Raw genomic sequence first — 22291 nt, 5'->3', positions numbered from 1 at the left:
TGCCCTGTATATATGGATATTCTACTAGCGGCTATTTCCAGCTCACAAAATTCTGTGGTGCCCATTTTGCATGTATGCGGATGCCTTACTTATCAGACCATACTAAGGGGGTAGCACAATGATCTCCTCAGCACTAGGTACCTCATTTAAAGACAGCATGAGCAGAGTATTGGCCATGTCCAATGTCATATCCCGTAGATAAAAACAGTATCCATTTATTTAGAATGAGAGGATCTCAGAGCTCACACTCGCAATATATTGCTGTCAACTTTATGGCTGATAGATATGACACAGAATGTGGCACTTTGACAGTTCCATGACCAGAGTTGAAGTCCTTGCATACACACTCACATAGCAAAGCAGACTGGGAAACGTTCATATGCATGAAAGAAGTCACTGCAAGTCTTTGTATAATCTGTCTTCTCAGGGTGCAACAGACCACAGCAATTTATTAGTATATTAGCACAGATAGGATGGTCTTAAAACCTGTTAAAAAAAGGTTTTGCCAGACTATTCCTGGGGGATTTTCCTGGATCATTTATTTATCTTGTACGCATTAGAAACTACCATTAGGCATTTGGGGGAGGTGCCTTTTTCATTTTCTTTTTTTTTCTTCCCTTCTTCTAAAGCCAGTCTGCCTTTTGCTCTGCTAGAGGCAGATTCAATTGATGCTGCAAAGAATTGGAAAGCTGCTTCTTATTCCATTCATTCCTTCTTTTTTTTTTTGTAACCACAGTATAAATGGCTGTATATCCAAATGCATATATTTCTGCCTACACACTGTGTGCTGGATGCTTTTTTCTTCCCTCTATGGCTTATTTTGTGTTCTGTTAAATGCTTATGCTGGTGTCTATACTGCTGCTGCTGCTGCTGGCTTACAGAGCTCAGACTCTCCTTAGCTCTAGCCTCGGATTGGTCTCTCTCTTAAAGTGCTGGCCAAGGGTTGGTTGCAGGGACTGCTGAATAACAGGTGCATTTTGCTGCTCTGTCGCCTTTGAAAGAAGCAGCACAGGAACGCTGGTGCATCTGTTCTGTAGCTACAGAGAAGCCGAGAAGGAGTACAGCTCCTGTGTGCAGGAATGTGCCTCATCGAATAGACAAAAAAGGGACACACACGGATGCTTGGAAAGAAAAGGAAAAAAAAAGAAGGCTGGTGTATCTGCACAAGAGGCTTCCAAGAGAGGAAAACAGAGTGAAGAGATGCAAGGATGAATATCATGCTAAACCTTGGATGGATTGCCTTTTTCTAGCTGATTCAGCACGGTTTCTGGTGTTTTGCTCTGTACACGAATCTAATGGTGAAATGTTTGCTTTTAATTATCTGTGACATTTGAATGCTGAGATTCATCTCACTTGCTTGTGGGGAGCCTTCTTAAGTGCTGATGATCCAGCTTCTCGACGCTCATGTATTTTGGGGGTGAAAGGAATATAGGATGAGTGAAGGGGCTGCCTCCACCTCGCCACCTGTACGTCCAGCAGCTGCTGAAGAGGCTGCAGGTGGAAACACTACAGAAGAAGAGGATGGGGCACCCAATGCTCAGGAGGTGCAGTGTAGTGACTGCATTGTGTGGAATAGGCAGCAAACGTGGCTATGTGTAGTGCCTCTCCTAATTGGATTCATTGGCTTGGGTCTGAGTCTGATGCTTCTAAAGTGGATCGTAGTGGGTTCGGTAAAGGATTATGTCCCTCCCGATTTAATGGATTCCAAGGGTATTGGCCAAGATCCGATTTTTCTATCAAAGCCGAGCTCCTTTCCAAAAAGTATGGAGACTACAACTACCACCACCACTACAAGAACTCCCAATCAGATTAGCACTCGTTTAACCACTACCACCCGGGCACCAACTCGTATCTCTGGAAGCAAAGCACCTATACGGCCAAACCCTAGAACCACAACTGTGCGCCATACAGTCGCCCCTCCTACAGTTATCTCCACCACTGTCCCCCTTAGCATGACCACTTTTGCGTCACGCCCACTTCCAGGGACCCCCAGCACCCAGCCAATGCCCATCTGGCCCACTGTGGAATATTCTACCTCTTCCTACAAAATTTTTGTTTCCACCCTGCCTCGGTTTCAGGAGTCTACCACTACCACTCCGGAAACTACCACTATGCCCAAATATCGTAAGTAGAATTTGGCCAGTAAAATGATAAAACAAAAGTCATATGCTGCCCTTTGATACAAACATGGGTGTGGAAGGGCTAAAGATATGCAGAAGCATTCAGGAAATGCATCACTCAGTGCTTCTGGGTGAGAGTGTCGCTTTAACTCTTGCAGTGCTGAAGTGCATCTGCCATCACCCCCATGGCAGCCCGTTACATGTGTCTTAAGTCATTGATGGGTTAACTTTTTCACTTATGCTCTGACTGCACTGCCACAACAGATCTGCCTATATTTTTCCTTAAGTTTCTATGCCTCAAACATGTAAAATGAATTGAGATGCTTGTTATTCCAGTGATGCAGGTTCAGTCCTGCAGCTAGTCTAAAAAAGCTCAGTGTCCTGGGAGGTGTAAAATCTCTGCAACGAGAAAAAATAGCACTGATTGGATAATATTGACAGGAAAATGAAACCTGCACAGTAGCAGTATCCAATTTTTTTCCAATCTCATAGATCCGGATCATAATTAAATCTCTAGCATGAAATGTATATGATGGGCTTTTCAGTTACTCTGCATCTATTATGTGTATGAATGATCTAATGTATTAACGTATATATATATATATATATATATATATATATATATATATATATATATATATATATATATATATATATATATATATATATATATATAGCAGCTTCACTGGAGATGCTAGCACAATATTGCTATGATAGCTACATCTATTGGAACTTTTATAGCAGTGCTGTGATTCATGGGGGAAATGGGGCTGTTAGTGGCATATGAGAAAGATGCTGCTCTACTATATGGAGAGATGCGTTTCTAGATAAAGTCATTGCTTCCGATTTCTTCTCCTTATACCGTTTTTGATGGTTTTTCATGTTGATGATAATCAGCTTTGTGCTTATATGTGTGGATGATGCTTGTACTTTTAAAAATGGCTCTAACCTTTAAGATGACAAGCCTGCAACTTATGAAGGTTATCTGGGACAAGGACAATGTAGGAACTCCCAGAGACCACAGCGGCCCCCCCTCCGGAATAAGTAAAAAATAGGATTTCTTACGTTATTATTTTTAAAGGGATTTCTGAAATCCTCGCCATGCCTGCTAGATGTGTATGGCAGTGAAAGCAATTGAGTATCATTTTATGAAAGGGTAATCCCAGCTGTGTCTCATGGATGATAATCTGTGATTATTTTGCTAGAGGAGTCTGTAATGACATTTATTCATTTGAGATGTTTTTTCTTCCTCCTCTTTTTGTTTATTTTTCCTTGATTAAATCCATTTGTTCGCCAGCCTCAGGATACATGAACCCATCTGCAGAGAAAATGATACAGATCTGACAGGGATGGAAGGGGAACTGGCAAAAGCTGTTCGTAAATCAGTGCAGCAAACAAGGCAATAACTCTATAGCAGTGGTCAGGAAAGGCATTTTCAGAGGACTAATATGCTTTGGGAATGATGGTGTATTTGGGTGTATGTGGAAAGGAGGGGTGTTACAATCATAGAGATGATCAGTTAATGACAGATAAACTGCAGTGTACGTCTTTGTATTGTGCCTTTAATTTTTGTGACATTTGCTTGGGTATGATTTCAGATCGTTCGATCACTACCCCAAGGTTTTGTGGATCATCTCTGTCTAATGCAGGCCACACTGCCAGGAAATGGGTCAGTCAGTGTTCTAGTTAACTGGATATAACATATTAGAATCCTGTGTTGCACTTCAGTCATTAAGATATGTGAACATAGCCTATAAACCCCTACTCTGTACCAATACTAACATTTACCTCTCAGGTAATTTGTACACTTTATTTTTCTTTCCCTGCTAAAAAGTGGGAGAAAAAAAAAAACTTAAAGCATGATTTTAGCTTAATGAGCCATAACAGATGCAGCTGTCTCTCTGCTTATTTTGTTTAGCTAAAGCAATTTAAAATATAATCCTATCAAATATTTCTTAATACCCCCCACCACACACACACTCTTTCCCCCCTCCTATGTCGCATTGTAATTAAGTATCTGTAATAATGCAATGGGAGGACCTTGAATCCGAGGCTTCACTTCTCCGGATCACTGTTCTGTAGAGACCAGACAGAATCCTGATTAATAAATAATTAATGGGTGGCAACACCCTCTGTTGTGCAAGAAAATAAGATGCAAATGGCAGCAGTCAGGCTCACGGAGCGACTGCAACACATTAGCCATCTCATTGTGGTCACTGCAAGCTTTCAGGAGGCAGCAGAGAGTTGTTAACACAAGATGAATTTTAAAAAGTGCAGAGAAGGGCAGACATTGACTCTGGGCAGAACAGGAGTAATTCTGCTACCTCAGATGAAACCTAATGCCTGTATACGATTAGTAAGGGGACAGTGCTGCTTTTGAATGCAGATGGGACCTTCTGGTATATTATAGCTGGAAGACTAGGACACAAGTTAGACTGTTTTTATTTTGGCTAATTGTCATGTTCTAGCATATGAAAATTTCATCTTTCCAAGGGAACATCTGCATCCACCCTTTGCTGTAGAGCTGCACAATGCACGGGGTGGAAAAGCCTATTGTAAAATGTTGTGTATTCCTGCTATTCTGCTGCTTTTGTTCCAACTGCTGTTAAAATGATAGTTATCATGGATCCTGCTCTGTCGTGTGGTTACAGATAAAAATGACCGGTCCGCTGTCCTTCACATCATGATAGCCCAGACTCCAGGGGCTGAGCTAGGCAGGTTGTAATAGTGTTCTTGCATTATGATGGTCTTGCTGTAAGTGTAGGATCCATTTCAGGTAACACATATAACAAGGATGTGAGTGAACAAATAACAACAAACATAGTCTGGTGTATGCCCATAGCCTATTCATTTATATTTGATTACAAAATTAATAAAGGAATGCCTATTTTTATGTCAGGTTTAATTATTCAAATGCAGCCACTACAAGGCTTGGAATTCATATTATACCAAGGAAGTCCATAAAATAAGAGCAGAATACCCACAGGAAGAATATCAGCATTTAACAGCAAATTTGCAGATGATGCCAAAATCTAGAGAACTGACTGTGCAGTTTGTCTTTGCATATTTTCTATGCCTTATCAATGCAGGGGCCCTCTTCAGCTGTTAGTGTGTTATTTTAATAAATATTAGCTTTTTTTAGTTGGTTATATGCATAGTGTCGCCTTAACAAAATAATGTTCAAGAATAAAATTACCTTGTTACCTCTAACTGCAGTCTTGATATGGAAAATATGATAGGTTTCTTATGCCAAATGCATGTAAAATGTTAATAAGAATATGAGTATGTTGTATTGCATGAACCACCAGGGGTAGTCATCACTCTTTTCAACCAGCTAGCTGCTACCGTGGAGTGCTGACTGCCTGGGCCTTGAACAGATCTAGTATAATGTAAGTTAGCTGTGTTAGAAGGTTACTGAATCTCTGATTTCCTTTGCAAAGCAGCTCAGGGCCAAACATTAGCAGTAGATGGTTTACAGAGAATACAAAATATTCGGCATTCAGTATGGGCAAATGTGAACATTGTAAACAAGCATATATTGGAGGAGCTAGTTCACATAAGGCTTGTAGTTTTTGATCTAGGTGCAGAATTTAAAGGCAGATTGTGCATCTGATGAGAGACAGATATGGTTTAGAACATTACTGATAAAGAAAAAAAAATGCCTTAGCTGCCATGATTGTCAAGGTAAGGAGGTTGAAGACAAAGCCTAAGGGGGACACGGAAGGCTTCACATGTAAAGGGCCTTTGGGGCTTACCAAATCAAGAATGTTCAAGGCTGAATCCTTTTCTCTGATTTTATTGAAGTATTGCAGAGGTTGTAAGGTACTGAAGATTGACATCTCTATACAGTTTAATGTAGAAATATGAGGTAGATAATGTTCATTATTTTTGCCTATGACATGTTTGCAGGAGATATCCCATGCCTAAGTGTACAAAACTCTGGATGACCGAACAATCAGTCTAAAGCTTGTCTATGATAATAAATGATAGGGGCAGCCATTGTTTAGTCCAAGGAGAAATCCTTCCATGAGTATATACAGCATGATAAAGTGGCACTTTCTGAATGAGTGGACAGTATGGTACTGATATTTTACAGAAGGTTGTCATGTTATGTGTTGGCTACTTCGTAAAACACACTTAAGGTATTAATCTGTTCCCATGCAGATATTTTCAAAACATAATTTCGCTCTTGGTACAAAATGATCACTCCAATAACCCACTGAAAGTTCATGACAAATGGAGATAAAAGATTAAAGTTGTGCAAAGGCGCTCCAATGGAGCCAGTGTGACAGTGAATAACTCTAAGCAAAATTAAAATAATTATTTACTGACACAAAAACACTAGCCTTATTACCCTTATTAATACCTGAATTTCACTTATTCCAAAGTGCATCTGTAGTGAAACTGTGTATTTACTTTGAACAGTGCAGGCCTAGCTGTGCTTTTTAGAGTTCCCTGATGCCATGAAGCACAAAGTACACTTACGGTATTCTCTGAGATGCGTGAAATGTGCATGTCATTGCCTCAGAACCTGTCTTTCCTTTTCTATCTTGTTAGCCTCTCCACAAATATTTTGTACCTTGAAGTTATCAATTGCAGTTTTCTTGTGCATTTTAATATTGTCTATCTGCATACATGCATCTAGTGTTATATTGCATAGTGTAAATTGGACCTAGGGCAGTAGGGCACATAAGCCAGAAACGGGCCCACCAAGTCATGCCATTTGGCCCACTGATTTCCTGCCTATGGTTGGCATTGTTCTGCTCTTACTTTATCTGCATGTAAGCTTAGTATTTGCTTGTCACTGGGGAATGAATGACAGTGAGGAATCTGCCTGTCATTGCATGTCTGGCTGGTGGAGGTGAATATTCTTGTCACTAGGGAAAATTCAGCAGGCTGTCTGTGTGTTAATAGAATATGTGCTTGTCACCGAGGAATCTACTTGTCATTGGTTACCTGCCTGTTAGTGAGATATCTGGTATGGTTATACAAGGTGGAGAAAGCCAAGCATAATGCCTCATCTACACGCGTAGATGAGGCTGCGATCCGGCGGCTCGATAAAACGCCGGATCGCCTCTTCCGCGTCCCCGTGCTTGCCCGCGGCATCCCCGCTCACAGCGCGTGCGCCGCATTCGATTCCCCGCTCGTCCCCGCCGGTGCCGCTTATCTTCCGCTCGATTCCCTGCCATTGTCCCCTCGCGGGGAGCGAGCAGGGAATCGGCGGAAGCAAGATCCGTCCTGTCAGATCTTATCAATCGAGCCGCATCAGCGGCTCGATTGATAAGGAGGATCGGAGCCGCATCTACGCGTGTAGATGAGGCTTTAGAGAATATGCTTGCTTGGGGTATCTGCCTGATAATTAGATAACTGTTGATAAGGGAAGAATATGCTTGCCATGGGATGTCTGTCTGTTAGTGGGATATCTGTTTATACAACTGGAGAATATGCTTATCATGGAGTATTTGCCTATGTTTGGAGTTTAGTGTAAAATCTTCCTCTAATTGGGATATCTGCCTGACAGCAATGTGTGGTACATTTAAAAGACAACAGATGTAAGAAGTGTTTATGTAATAGTCTACAAACCTAATGAACTATATGTAAGTGGGGGAAAATCAAAGAGGATGCACATTCAATGGATAATATAAAAAAGTTTCAATGAACAGAAATCTGTAAAATGTGAAACAAACAAGGCTAAATCCACCTATATCAATGCCCATTTTTGGTCAGGCCCACAAGTAGACTGTGCATATTCTACATGTTTCAGGAATTTTGGCCTTCCGCTTATGGCTGCCTGAAAATGTAGACAAGAAAACACCAGCTGTAAAAGGTTGAATTGGTCAAGCCAAGCCTGGTTTAAAATAAAAAAATGTTCTTTTTTTAGGTTCTCAGCACATTACTCATTTACCTCAACATGTACTTTCACGAGGCTTTGGGGTACTTCTGCTTATCAAAGCTGGTCTGGTCAGCGGGGGAACTATTTTTACTTAAAGATCCTAAGTTTCTGGGCTTTGTTCAGTTTCTGGGGGGGCTGGTTGGCGGGGGAACTATTTTTACTTAACCTCCCTGGCGTTCTATTAAAATCGCCAGGGAGGCTGCCGGAGGGTTTTTTTTAAATTAAAAAAAAACTATTTCATGCAGCCAACTGAAAGTTGGCTGCATGAAAGCCCACTAGAGGGCGCTCCGGATCCGCACTTTCGATCGCCTCCGGCAATCGAAAGTAACAAGATAGGCCGCAACGAGCGGCCTATCTTGTTTTGCTTTCCTCGTCGCCATGGCGACGAGCGGAGTGACGTCATGGACGTCAGTCGACGTCCTGACGTCAGAGCCGCCCGATCCAGCCCCTAGCGCCGGCCGGAACTGTTTGTTCCGGCTGCACTGGGCTCGGGCGGCTGGGGGGACCCTCTTTCGCCGCTGCACGCGGCGGATCGCCGCGGAGCGGCGGCGATCGGGCAGCACACGCGGCTGGCAAAGTGCCGGCTGCGTGTGCTGCTCTTTACAGAATGAAAATCGGCCCAGCAGGGCCTGAGCGGCGACCTCCGGCGGCATACCCCGAGCTCAGCTCGGGATTACCGCCAAGGGGGTTAAAGAGCCTAGGTTTCTGGGGTTCATTCAGTTTCTGTGGGGGAGAGAAAGAGCGCTCCGATGGTGCATTAAACTAGGTATGCAAATTACACACACTTCAGTATTGCACTTACAATTTGTATGTCTGTACTGTGCTATGCGCAAAGACTGTCCCAGCAGGTTGCTTCAGCCTAAACCAGCCTGGCCAGGGCTAGTGGTGTAGATGAATCACATGAGATCGTCTTTCTGGGGGAAGCGGTGCACAGTCTCTGCAAAAGGCTTTGTGTGAAAGGAAGGCAAGCGCCGCTGATCCCCGGGGAAGGAAAACCGGGATCCCGTAATCCAGCGAATCAGTGACTGAGGAACGTCACCCAAGGAAGGCGTGGTCAAACGCTGAAACCGGTAGTGACATCAGACGGCAGAGGCTGTGCACCACTCCCCCCAGACGGACACTCTCTCGTGTGATCCATCTACACCTCCAGCCCTGGCCAGGCTGGTTTAGGCTGAGGCGACCTGCTGGGATGGTCTTTGAGAATAGCGCAGTACAGACATACAAATTGTAAGTGCAATATTGAAGTGTGTGTAATTTGCATACCTAGTTTAATGCACCATCAGAGTGCTCTCTCTCTCCCCCACCTTCTTGTCTTTCTTAGTTGCTGGCAGCAGCCAGTACAAGAAATCAGCACTGATACCAGAGTGCATTTTTTAAAGGGCTAGTGTTATATTGTTGAGTGCAAGTTATTTTTTCTGTTTTTCGTTCAGTTTCTGCCAGGCACGTTTTGAAGGAGCCCCCATCCCAACCTTTTTTTTCAAAGTTTTGAAGTTACAAGGCCTGTCATTTCTTTAACCTATTGGGGACAACAGCTCTGGCCCCTTTGCTGTCTGTGATCACTGTGATTGTCTCACAGTGATCATCTGTTAAGGAGCCAATGAAACTGGCTCCTTACTCATAGCAGGAAGCTCGGCTGTCACATGACAGCTGAGTCTACAGCAAGCAGGAATCAGCTTAGCACCGTGGAAAGCCGCAGCGTAGAATCCGAGTTAGAGAGCCACAGATGCAGTGTAGATTTTAACTACCGCCGTCCCAAGCCGATTAAGTGAGATGGCCTAATGGTACAAATCTGTGATGTGTGTATTGCCCATGAGTTTAGGCAATAAGTCTATTGTCCCCATGTCTAGGAAAGTGTGAGGGATGTGTTCACATTTTTAAGTTTTAAAGAATTCATAGGGAAGTGGTTTTTTTATTCAGATTATCAAGTTACGTATTTATTTATTTATTTAAAGAACATATAATAAACTTTTATGCTGGGCATACACGGGTCGGATCGACTCCCGCCGCGTCCCCGTTCGTCTGCGCGTGCACCCGAATTGATTCCCGCTCGTCCCCGCCGGTGCTTCTTATCTCCCGCTCGATTCGCCGCTATTGTCCGGCCGCGGGTATCGAGCGCGGAATCGATCCCTGCAGTGACACGTCGGATATTATCAATCGAGCCATCAGCGGCTCGATTGATATGGGGGCATCGAGCCGTGTATGCCCAGCATTACAGCCATTTTTATTCCACTAAGAAAGGTCTCTGTGTAGGTATTTATAAGCCTATAGAGTATTAAGTTTGTTTTCCACTCTCAGTGGTGTCTTCAATCCCATGCTAGAGAACCAGTAGTAGTTCCTATATCTACTACTCTTACTGCAGCAAAAGCTTAGAAAATTTTAGGAATGGTTGAAAGAAAATGTTTTCAGGGCCCATTCACACTTAGAAGCGCAAAACGCCAGCGATTTTTGCCAGCGTTTTGCGGGAGTGATTTTTTCCATGATTTCACGAGGAAAAAATCACTGGACAGTGCAGCGATTTCTCCGTGGTCGCGTATAGCGCTTCTATAACACTGAAACGCGATTGCTGGGAAATCGCCTGAAAATGGTGCAGGCTACGCGTTTGCGTTTCACGATTTTGGGTGATTTGTGGTGATTAGCGCAAATCGCCCTAGTAAGAACGGGCCCATAGGGTTTTATTACACTAGCGCTTTCAAAAGCGCTGGCGTTTGAGCGTTTTGCCGAAATCACTGGCAAAACGCTCAAGTGTGAATTTGCCCTCATTTTCTTCTTCTGGTGAAATAACCCCAGGCATAAAAGGGTTAAGCTGAGGAGTATAATGCGTGCTGCACAGAACTTTGCTGGTAATTTTCATTTGCACTTAAAGCTCTCATTTACCAATTCCGAAACCATACTGTTGTGTGCAAGTAAGGCATATTTGTTCTCAGCACACCATAGTACCTGACATATTAATTTGTTCTTAGGGCCTGGCCAGAGCTGGAGAGTATTTTTTTATTTTCATGATGCAGCAAAAATTAATTGCAATATCCTTAAATGTATTTAAAGCTTATATAAGAAATCTGTTAAATCCTCTTTCCCTCACATTCGTATGATTTAACACAGCAGAGGGCCTTCCTCCTTTAAAAAAGAAACTTCCCTTCATATGTAGGCTTGCAATAAATACATATAAAGATCTTTATGCTGATGTGATCATAATGCAAAAAATGCACTTCAAACAAGGGCATGAACCTAAATATTGGCATCATCATAACTATTCTCATGTTTACTATGCATCATCTGGACAGAAGAAGGGGGTACTGCTATTATTTTGTATTAAAAAAACACTTTTTTTGTAGAAAAAGTGGTTGGATATGCTGAGGGATGGTATCTTTTCCTGGTGGGCTCACATGATGGCCTCTAGTCTAACACTGGTATCAGTTTATGCCTCCTCTGAAGGCCTAAAACACTTCCCTGCTTAACAAAATTACTCTGCATAGAATCTAAAAGCTTGTTGTGTCAGGTGACTTCAATGATTGATGCCACATTGGACAAGGGCTCCCTGAGCTTTAACCCTAGTAGGGCACCCCTAGAAACCTGATTCGGTTCTTGCATGATTCTGGCACATGGAATTCTTGAAGGGCTTTGCACATGAGGGAGGGAGGAATCTTTTATTCCCATCCTAATGACCACTATTCTAGGCTGGATTACATTTTTGTTAAAGCTTCCTTATTGGAGAGAGAAACTCAGGTGAATCACTTTGAGATTTTGTGGCCTGACCACGCTATGGTGGTCTTGCAATTACTGGTGCAGAGACTTTCTCTTAACCTCCTTCACCTCATTAGATGAAAAGATGGTTCTACCTCGCGTAGCCCGTCAGTTATTGTTAAGGAGGTTGCGCAATACTACACAGTCTTATATAACGGTACTACTACGGACAATGTTAAAGCACCCAATATACTGTCTTTCCTTAAATGAGCTGACTTAAATCACTTGTCACCAAGGGGGAGGTCTCACTTAATGCCCATATATTTACCAATGAAGTCGTAAAATCTATAAAACTGTGAAAGGCTCCAGGCCCGGATGGGTATATTGCATTATATTATAAAACATATTTGGAGCAGCTGACTCGAGAGCACTCTGCACTTTTTAATAGGCTTCTCCAGGGTAAAGAGAAGTTGTCTCCTGGTATAGCTCAGACTTTCAGAGCCCAACACCCAGAGCCGAGAAAAGGTCCTCCAGCACCCAAGGCTGAAACACCAAAGTGCGCCCCTCCATCCCTCCCACCCCAGCCATCACACACTGATTGCTATTAGACTAAGAGGCTCCCCAGGGCCCCCAACACCTTAATCTCTAGTTGTCTGGCTTGCAGTCACTGCCATCTATCCCCTATTCTTATTTCTCTCTGCTGCAAACACAATTGGGAATGATAGCTGAGTGAGTTGTGCGCCCCCTCCTACACTGCGCCCTGTGGCTGGAGCCTCTCTCGCCTCTGCCTTGGCCCGGCCCTGCCAACACCTCCCAGACTCCACAATCTATGACCGTGTATGGCCAGCCAAATGCTGGATACATATGGTGTGTTCCCGCACTCGATGCGCCGCTCAATTCCCGTCGATTTGCGATGACTCGATTATTTCCGACATGTCCGATTTGCGTTTCGATGGGTCGTTAGATCGATTTGGCATACTTTGCATGTGAATCGACCTAACAATCATCAAAATGCACTCGGAAATCTTTGGAAATAATCGAGCGGCCGGAAATCGAGCGGCGCATCGAGTGCGGGAACGCACCTTGTGTATCCAGCATAAAACACATTATATGTTCTCTATCATTTATCCTTGCACAAATAGACCAAACACACACAAACAAACAAACAAACATTCAAACTATCATTAAATTTGCAAGTCATCCATAAATCTCAGTCTGCTATGCATGGAGGCCATAACAGTGCTGTTCAACTTTATTATTTTCATAAATATAAGAATTGTTACTAAAAGTGCATTAAAGCCAATAGTGCATAAAAAATGTTACTTCACTTCTCAAAAGAAAAAAGAAACCTTACTGTTTTATATGGTGTTTTGCATTGACTTACCTATGTAACTGCTCATGTGTTGCACTACAATTGTCTTTCTAGTCCAGAGGTATTTGTGGGGGGCACAATTCTCACTAATTTCCAGTCCCCACCCAAAGGGATACGATAGCCCAGGATAAATAAGAATGGGTGCTGAAGAGTGGATTTTTTCAATTAATTCTGATGGCAGCCCTGAAATATAAAAATTAATGAAGTAACATTGCTAATAATATTAACTACCAAAAGTAAACCGCAAGCAGTATTCATAGCACACATTTTTTTCTGCTGTTTTGTACTGTAGCTAAGCTATATAACAAGACTGAATTTTACTTATGCCAGTTTCAAAACCCCACTCCCAGAAACACAGATCTCACTTGTTTGTTGGTTTCCATTGTATGGAAAAGTACAAGCAATGGTGTTATTTCTACAAATGAATTAAATATTCCAGTGTACAGAGGTGTGACTTCAATTAACATAGTAAAGCAAGGAACCTCCCCTCCCCTCTTGTCTTCCTTCAATAAGAATAAAATACAGACCAACTAGCATGATTGGCAGAAGCTACATGTTACAAGATAAGATCTTTCTCCAGTTTAGGGCCTATCGACTTAGGTATGTTCTTGTTTATTTGAAAGCAGTTAATATTTATTTTCTTATTTTGCTTGTTTGATCTATTTGATCTTTATATTGATTGATCTTGATTTATTTGCATTATTATTTTTTGTGCTTCGCAAACACTTTTTATTGCTTTTGGCTGGCATTTCTGAACTGAGGGGAAGTCCCCCTGGGATACGTTAGCTGATGTACAGTATGCCAGAATATTTCTGATTTGCCTTCCTACATTGTAGCCTATGTTGCCTTCATATGATGTCGAATTCATCTATAGAAGCAGCCGCCTTGTATATTGTTTCACTCACCTAGTGGATTTGTGAAAAAATGCCCAACCGAAAAACAAACAAAACTGTACAAAATGCAGTAATTCTACCTATTCAGATCCCTTAGAATATGGCACCTAATTAAAAAGTATTTTTACTGACTACAGTAAAGTAACATCTGCCTGAATGGGGCTCTAATAGATTGCACACTGTCAATGCCTTTATTCAATACACACATTCATGTCAGATGCAAAACTTATCATACAAAAAGTCTTCCCTTTGTCTCTGTATATATATTCAGAAAACCTATAAAAGGCTTAAAAATTTTATTCCAGCAAAAATGTAAGTAGTTGATGTCATCTTTTCCAAAATTACAGTATACATGAGCCAATAATAATACATGCTGATCTACTTACCAGGGACCTCCTTCAGCCCCCTGAAGAACGCTCTCCAGCCCCGTGAAGTCTCTGTGTCCCTTGCCACAGCTCCACTGGCAGTCACTGTTCTGGGGTCCCCTCCTTAGCAGCCACTGACTCACCCAGGTCAGCGGCATCACTACATGTGCCGCTCTTGACTGTGTTCACGTGGGTGGGAATGTTCTGCGCAGGTGCAAGCAGTACTGCACCTGTGCAGAACATCCCTGGCCACGTGAGTGCGGCCCTGAGCAGGGCATGTGCGCACTTGCACATGTGAAGAAACTGCCAACCTGGGCGGGGGTGCGGACTCTATATGGAGGGAACCCCAGAAGAGGGTCTGCCAGTGGAAATGTGGCAAGGGAATGGAGACTTCAAGGGGCTGGAGGAAGCCCCCAGTATGTAGATCAGCATTTATTCTTTTTGGCTCATGTATCCTTTAAGCGATGCTTATCTCAGTGTTAGGAGGTAATATCTTTGACACTGCTGTACTGACTGCTCAGTTGCTTTAGCTGTTATCCACACAAATTCATAGCCATAGAGAATCGTAGGAATGAGTTTAGAAAAAAAAAGAGGGCAGGACAAAGCAGCTTGATTCTAACTTTAAACTACTCCATACAATATACAAACAAATCTCCAACTAGGCCACCAGATTGCAGTCAGGGATGATCATAGTCAGCCAACTTCGCTATGCTGGAACTATGCATGTAGTTTTACGCAATTACGCTTCACCAAACCACGGCTTCGAAATCAAATATTCGCTTCGTATGCATTTCGTAGACTACGCATTAAAATACGCAATTACGCGTAGTGCATGCGGGTGCTTATGCCCGTATGCAGAACATTTTATGCATTTATTCCTCTTTGTACTGCTTATACCCTCTTCTATGCGTACATTCCCAATGTGCAAATTTGTAAGCGTACAGTCGCATGCGGAAAATTCGACGTGAGTAACGCATTCGTAGTTCACTACGCAAGGCACATGTTAACTATGCATAGTGGGCGTAAGCTACGTGTATCGGTACTTCACTACGCATAAATTCATAAGCGTAGTTTTTAAATTTGACCTACGAACTACGATGTGTAGATGCGAACTACGATGTGTAAATTCGCACTGGCGTAGTTTCTGCTCATCCCTGATTGCAGTATGGAAATGGATGTAGGAAAAGGGGAGGGGCCAGCAAGTGGCAAAGCAGGTATTATTTGAAAATAAATGAAACAAACTTTATTCAACCTTTCCCTGCCAGCCGATTTGTCCTAAACAAACACAAACATCTACTGCCAAGCAAATTTTAGACATTTTGCACTCATTAGGTTTACGTAACGATTGTGGAATTCTCTCCGTGGTCAGCGCACAAGACGTGCGCTGACACTGCAGAAATCCTCCACAAGCGTGTAATTTGAGGGAACCCAGCAAAAGGTGCAATGCACCTGTAGAGGGAACTTCCTGTCGGCAGATGGAGCTGTGGAGTGCAGAGGGACAGCTCCTCTGCCCTGCCACACACGCCAGACAGGAATTGCACGAAGGGAAGAAACTCAGGGCAAGATAGCCCTGAAAGTGAGAGATCAAAGCGACAGAGGGTATGTGTGTCCACCAAACTAGTCGCCACCCTGCGACGATGAACACACAACCATGAAGACAAAGTGAGAAGGCAATCGCCAGAGATGGCGATTGCTAACAGCAACACAAGACCGAATAAGCACAGATGAGGAATGTATATATGCCCACCAATCTAGCCGCCAACCTGCGACGGTGGACACACAACAGTAGAAACCAAGTGAGAACGCAATCGCAAGAGAAGCGATTGCGGAGGAGAATGAGCACAGGGACAGATTGTATGTGTGTGCACCAAACTAGTCACCAGCCCGCGACGGTGCATACACAACAGCAGATATGAAGTAGGAACGCAATCGCGAGAGAGGCGATTGCCAGAGGTGACACAAGGCTACAGCAAGGCAGAGCACGAGAGTAGCAAAGGCACAGCAAATAATACAATAAGGAAAATAACAAACGCTAACTAAACGCGAACACCGCACTCATTCGCAACAGTGCACGCATTTATGCGCGGTCTCCGCGTGTTAAGCACAACAGAAACAAGCACGCCTAACTAACCACCGACAGACAAAGATGAAACAGAGGACACGAGCGATTGCTTAACGGTTACCTCATCGAGCCTCCAGCAAGCGTTCGTAGCGGACAAGACAGATACACGAAAACAGGAATAAGCGAGAGATAGGATACACAGCACTAGCGCAAGAGGCTAGCGCGATCCAGGAAGACAGAACAGAAGGATCCACAGCACTAGCGCAAGGCGAGTGCGATCCAAGTACAGCAAGAGAGTAGCAGACCAGAAGGATCCATAGCACTAGCGCAAGGCGAGTGCGATCCAAGTATAGAAAGAAAGATGGAGATCAGACGGATCCACAGCACTAGCGCAAGGCGAGTGCGATCCTGCCTAGACAGATCAGATGAGATAGCTGGTAGCAACCGCTGCTCCAGCTATACTCCAAGAACAAAGATCAGAATTACTTCCTGTCGACCACCGCTGGGACAGGACAATCGCAACAGACAAACAAAACAGATATGCAATCCTAACTGCACTAGGGGACCTGCCTAGTGCAGTCCCAGGAATAACTCTAGGCTAATCTTCAAACAAAGAGCAAGGCTGACACTCCAAGGAGTGTTACACAGGACTAACTCTTATGACCAGCCCAGGTCTGTGATATCACATGGTATATATAGAGCAAGCCTACAAAGGATGTGGCTAGGCAATCTGCATGATAAACGTATGCAAATTCCTCAACAGCAAGCTGCAAAACTGACAGAAGGTCTCTCTTCCAGAGACCTGCAGAATGCAGACCTGAACAGCGGTCAAAAGGCTGCCTGCCTGTGCAGGCAGCCGAGCGGATCCTCACAGTTTACTTAGGATTTTTTGACAAGAAAACCTACATGAAATATGACATATTATATATTATTTTTCCCGTAATGAATTGGGCTTGAACACTGAAACAAAATGTTGTACTTTTTCTGGAGATGTACATTTTTTTAAGTGAAATATGTTTTAAAAAAGTGAAATAAAAAAATAAATATTTTTCTACTGTTTTTTTTCAAATAAGAATTATATTTACTGACAAAAATGTTACTGTCTTTAAAAGCCCTGACTCTGCTGAATCCAACGATACCAGATATGTATTGGTATCCAACTTTTCCTGTCCTGGAATAGGTGCACCAGTACAGGTAGCCAGATATAGGTGCAGCCAGTATAGGTAGCCTGAAATAGGTACACCAGTACAGATAGCCAGGTATAGGTGCAGCCAGTATATGTAGCCAGGTAAAGGTGCCGCCAATACAGGTAGCCAGGTAAAGGTGCCGCCAGTACAGGTAGCCAGGTAAAGGTGCGCCAGTATAGGTAGCCAGGTATAGGTTCAGCCAGTATAGGTGACCCAGTATAGGTAGCAGGTATAGGTGACCCAGTATAGGTAGCAGATATAGGTGCCCCAATATAGGTAGTGGGTATAGGTACCCCAGTATAGGTAGTAGGTATAGTTGCCCCAGCATAGGTAGTATGTATACTTTCCTCTCCCGACCTCTGTATGATGCGTGATTATTACGGCGGGTGTCGGTGGAGGACATGCGGCATGGAGCAATCAATCGGGTGAGTAATTACACCCCTACCACTGCTCCAACACTTCAGGGAGCCAGAGGAGGGGGGCCCATGTGCAGGGAGGTAGGAATGATGTTGGCCCCCCTCCCGATTGCTTTCAGCAGTGGTAAAAGCCAAGTAACATACTAGGTACGTAGCTGGCAGTTGGAACCTTTTCCAGCCACAACATCCCTAGTACATGGTTGGCAGGGAAAGGGCTTAAAGAGAATCTGTACTCTAAAATTCTTAAAATAAAAAGCATACCATTCTATTTATTATGTTCTCCTGGGCCCCTCTGTGCTGTTTCTGCCACTCCCTGCTGCGATCCTGGCTTGTAATTGCCAGTTTTAGGCAGTGTTTACAAACAAAAGACATGACTTCTAACCAGAGTGTGCTAGGCTGACAGGAGCTAAGTCTGTGACTCACACAGAGCCTGCAGAGGGCATGGAGAGGGTGTGTATAGCTTCTATCCTATCACAAGCAGACCAGCACATTCCTGCCTGAGTGCCTGAGCCCGACAAAGCCGTCATAGGAAAGAAGATTAGATTATATAACAGAGATAATACAGCCACTGTGCAACTAGGAAAGGCTGCAGTAAGACAGACCACATTAGAACAGGTATAGGAACTTACAGGATAGACGAAATAAGGCTGAACATTTTGTGACAGCCTCTTTAAAGATAAAAGGTCATAAATGTACAAATACATAGACATTTTCCAGCATCACAAGATTGAAACAAAGCAAGGGAAAAGAGCCAAACAGACGCAATTGCAGTAATGTTCCTTTGCCACAACCCGAGGGTATAAGGCACCATAATACACAATATCTTGCACCACACTCACAGACTTCAACCACAGAGCAACAAGTCATGTGGTAACTTTTACATAGAGCGTGAGTTAAAGCCACAGAGCAGCAAGTGTAACTGGCCAAAGCAGTTATAAAAGGGTTTTAAACAGTTGACGAACAAACTGCCTCCACCCTCACAACCAGGCCCAGGTTTATTAAGAAATAATCTACAATTAGATGGCAAACTTTTGCAGTTATCATCTATGTCATATCATACCATTGCAACCATTAGAAAGGTTGCTGAAAGGTTAGCAGAACAGTCACTGGTCCCAATCCAATTCCCTTTTTCACCTAAGTTTTTTCTTAGGAGATAATTTTCATCTTCTGTTTAAAATAACGTTTCACCACTCTGAAATTAAAATAGCACCACAAACTAGGCGAAAAAGTACTGTGAACATTTTTGTGTGTATTTTCTTGCCTGCTGGTAGCTTACAAGGCATTTCATTGATACGGTAGATGTGAAAATATCACCTAGGATAGTGATAAGCGAACTTGGCTCTCCAGCTGTTAAGGAACTACAACTCCCACAATGCATTGCATGAGTCTGACTTGTAGTTCCTTAACAGCTGGAGAGCCAAGTTTGTCTATCACTGACCTAGAACAGTGATCTGCAAATTTGGTACTCCAGCTGTTAAGGAACTAAAAGTCCCACAATGCATTTGCTTTTATGAATCATGACTGTGGCTGTCAGACTCCCGCAATGCATTGTGGGACTAGTAGTTCTGTACTGAGTAAAATTATTTAAAATAAACACATGAGGTAACTTCAAATGAACATTACATAGTTACCTTGCCATCAGTTCCTCTCAGAAGCGCACCATTTTCTTCTGACCATGATCCCTTCCAGTTCTGACAATATTTTGTCAGAACTGAAACATATCAGTTGCTGTCAGTTATTTATCAGTTGCTGTCAGTTATAGCTGAGAGGACAACTGATCTGCCAATTAATGTCTGTTTCCCAAGGCTCAAGTGGGCGATGTTTCAGTTTAACAGTGTTATGGGGTAATGCCCATTTTCAAAATGGAGGACGGAAAATTCCCTTGATCACAGTGGACAAACAGGATGCGGGAAATGAGAAAGAGATTGAGGAGTAGACTACACAGGAGGTAAGTATGACTTGTGTATGTTTATTTTGACTTTTTATTTTCAGTTCAGGGTTTCTTTAAAAGCTGGAGAGCCAAGTTTGCAGATAACTGACCTAGGAGAAAACAATATATTGGATCAGTCACCCTGTACACTAACAGTGAGATCTTGCTTTTATCCCATATTTTTTAAATAACGCCAAGCTGTTTGATATCATTGATTTTTTGCACTTTTCTCATTGATCCCAGTATTCACATGTTTGTCCAGTGTGTTTGCTTATAATGATCATTGTGCAGCAGGGATTTGTGCCCTATATGATTCCCCTAGGGAGTCTAATATAACCCTTTATGGACTCACTAGCTTGCTGCTGTTAAGTGTTTTTATGTGATGGTGTACAGGTGGCTTTCTGCATTATTTCAGTTGTTTTGAACTAGTTCTGAATTACAGACTGTCATTTGTGTTTTCAATTATGTCCTTTTTTTAAATAAAGTGTAATTATTTTTTCAATACCCTATGTATATTTGTCAGCAATGCTGTTTTGCATGATGCTTTTTTCTCTTTGCTGTTAACTGTACTTAGCTGGATGTTTACAGCTGCCTTTATGTTTCATTACAAATAATTGATTACTGTAATGAAAATTCCCATCTTAACCTTCCCCTTTATTTTAAACCTGTACAAACACAACCTTATCTCTCTCATCCCCAACCCACTTCCTGGTACCTAACCCTATCCTAATTCTAAATAATAAAGCTAACATATCCTCAGCTCATCCCCCAGCCATGACTCACCAAAATAAAACCTAACCCTAACTAATATACCTAGCTCATACTCGCCTTTCATTTCCCCTACAATCTTGGTAATGAATCCGTAGACAATGCTTCCGCTATGTCATCCCATTTCTCAAACTGCAAAGTCCCTGTGACTAGGGAAGACCAATGAAATGCAAATAACCTATCCTTGCATTCAAATTTCATGGAAATTATATTTCATCAATCAGAATAACTTCCTGTCAATTTTGATTGGTCCAAGTTCAAGCTGCATTACATTTTACATGGAATGTAAGGGGAAATTATTTCCATCTCATTGATCATTCCTAACTGTGAACGTAAGAAAAGTACAAGATAGATACTTACCTCAGTAAAAGGAAGCCTCAGGATAGTCCAAAGGTTACTCCCATAGTCCTCGTCTTCGCTGTTCCAGCGCTGGGACTCGTTGAAGATATTAGACAAGTTTGTTGAATATGATCTTGGCACATGCCTGTGCGGTAGTATGAAGCAAGTTGTGCAGGCTTTTCCTTCTGTGCATAAGCAAGCAGTGTCATGCTAGTTACTGCTCAGGTGTGGACCATACTGACACCTCTGCAGTGAGGCTGCTCTTGTACACAGGTGGGAGTGAAGAAGAGGGTCCTGTACCACAGCAATGGTTAAGAAGGACATGGGAAGTTTGTGGATCATCCAGATGCCTCCCACTACTTTACAGTATTTATCTTTTTTTTGTGCTCACAGGTGTTTTAAAGGAAACCTGTAATGTTAAAAAAAATAGTTTAACTTACCTGGGGCTTCTACCAGCCCCCTGCAGACGTCCTGTGCCCACACCGTGGAAAAATGATCCTCCGGCTCCTCCGCTGCTCAGTTTCACTTTGTGAGTCCGCGGGCCACTGCACCTGCACGGGAGCCACTGCGCGTTGCCGGGAGCGTCCTGTGCAGGTGCAGTATGAGTAAGACAAGAGAAGGAACGAGGATGCACGTGGCCAGGTCGTGCAGGTGCAGTGTCTGTCAACTTGTAAGTCAGCAGCAAAAAAAACGAGCCGCAGTGGGGGACTGGATGATACTTTAGTAATGTTGTGGGCACAGGGAGGTTGCAGCGGGTTGGCAGAAGCCCCAGGTAAGTAAAACTCTTTTTTTTTTTCCGAGTCTTCAGGTCCGTTTTAAATCCTGAGAACTCCCCAAGCATCAGCACCTATTTGATACAAATGCTGAGTGCCAGCACTCAAATAAACAGCATCATAATCAACTGAAGCCTACCTCTCTCTTCCCTCCATAGAGATAAACAATCAAGGTTCAGCTAAATTGTCCTGCATGTTCCTTCCTATGTTGATCTCTAAACATAGTTGACAAATCCTGCATTATATATCCGACAATCATTTGATGTCTGTAACCAGCTGTAGGCTCCCCTTATGTGTGAGATCTATTGAGCATAAACCATAAATTTACTCTGTTCATGAAACCGTTGTCCACAAGGGGTTAACCATCGCTCCTCTCATGCAAATTAACCTCTTAATGCATTCCTGTGTAGCATGCCTCATGACCTATGCAAACATTTCTTCATACTAGCAAGGCCAATGTCTCTCATCCTGACTCGGCTGTAAATTCATTTC

General features: G+C 43.0%; 1 protein-coding gene and 2 long non-coding RNA genes across 3 annotated transcripts in view; 2 read left to right on the top strand and 1 right to left on the bottom strand.

Annotated features, from left to right (window-relative positions):
- The first annotated feature begins 654 nt into the window (after window positions 1-654).
- NRG3 (neuregulin 3) overlaps window positions 655-22291 on the top strand; it is a 1594638-nt gene continuing 1573001 nt past the window's right edge. Inside the window, exon 1 of the mRNA XM_068255045.1 lies at window positions 655-2124. Coding sequence (XP_068111146.1) covers window positions 1434-2124 — 691 coding nt within the window. The 5' untranslated portion in view covers window positions 655-1433. The remainder of the gene's footprint in view (window positions 2125-22291) is intronic.
- LOC137533797 (uncharacterized) lies at window positions 2855-19692 on the bottom strand. The gene is made up of 3 exons (XR_011024218.1): window positions 19621-19692; window positions 13079-13249; window positions 2855-3438 (listed from the first exon to the last, which is right to left on the bottom strand). It is a non-coding gene; the product is annotated as an uncharacterized lncRNA (long non-coding RNA).
- LOC137533798 (uncharacterized) overlaps window positions 18996-22291 on the top strand; it is a 30537-nt gene continuing 27241 nt past the window's right edge. The window contains exon 1 of the long non-coding RNA XR_011024219.1: window positions 18996-19079. This is a non-coding gene — a long non-coding RNA (uncharacterized lncRNA). The remainder of the gene's footprint in view (window positions 19080-22291) is intronic.

The sequence above is a fragment of the Hyperolius riggenbachi genome, chromosome 10 (assembly GCF_040937935.1).
Source record: "Hyperolius riggenbachi isolate aHypRig1 chromosome 10, aHypRig1.pri, whole genome shotgun sequence".
Taxonomy (NCBI): Eukaryota; Metazoa; Chordata; class Amphibia; order Anura; family Hyperoliidae; genus Hyperolius; species Hyperolius riggenbachi.
The sequence above is the reverse complement of the archived record's forward strand: the minus strand, read 5'-3'. Positions and strand labels throughout refer to the sequence as shown.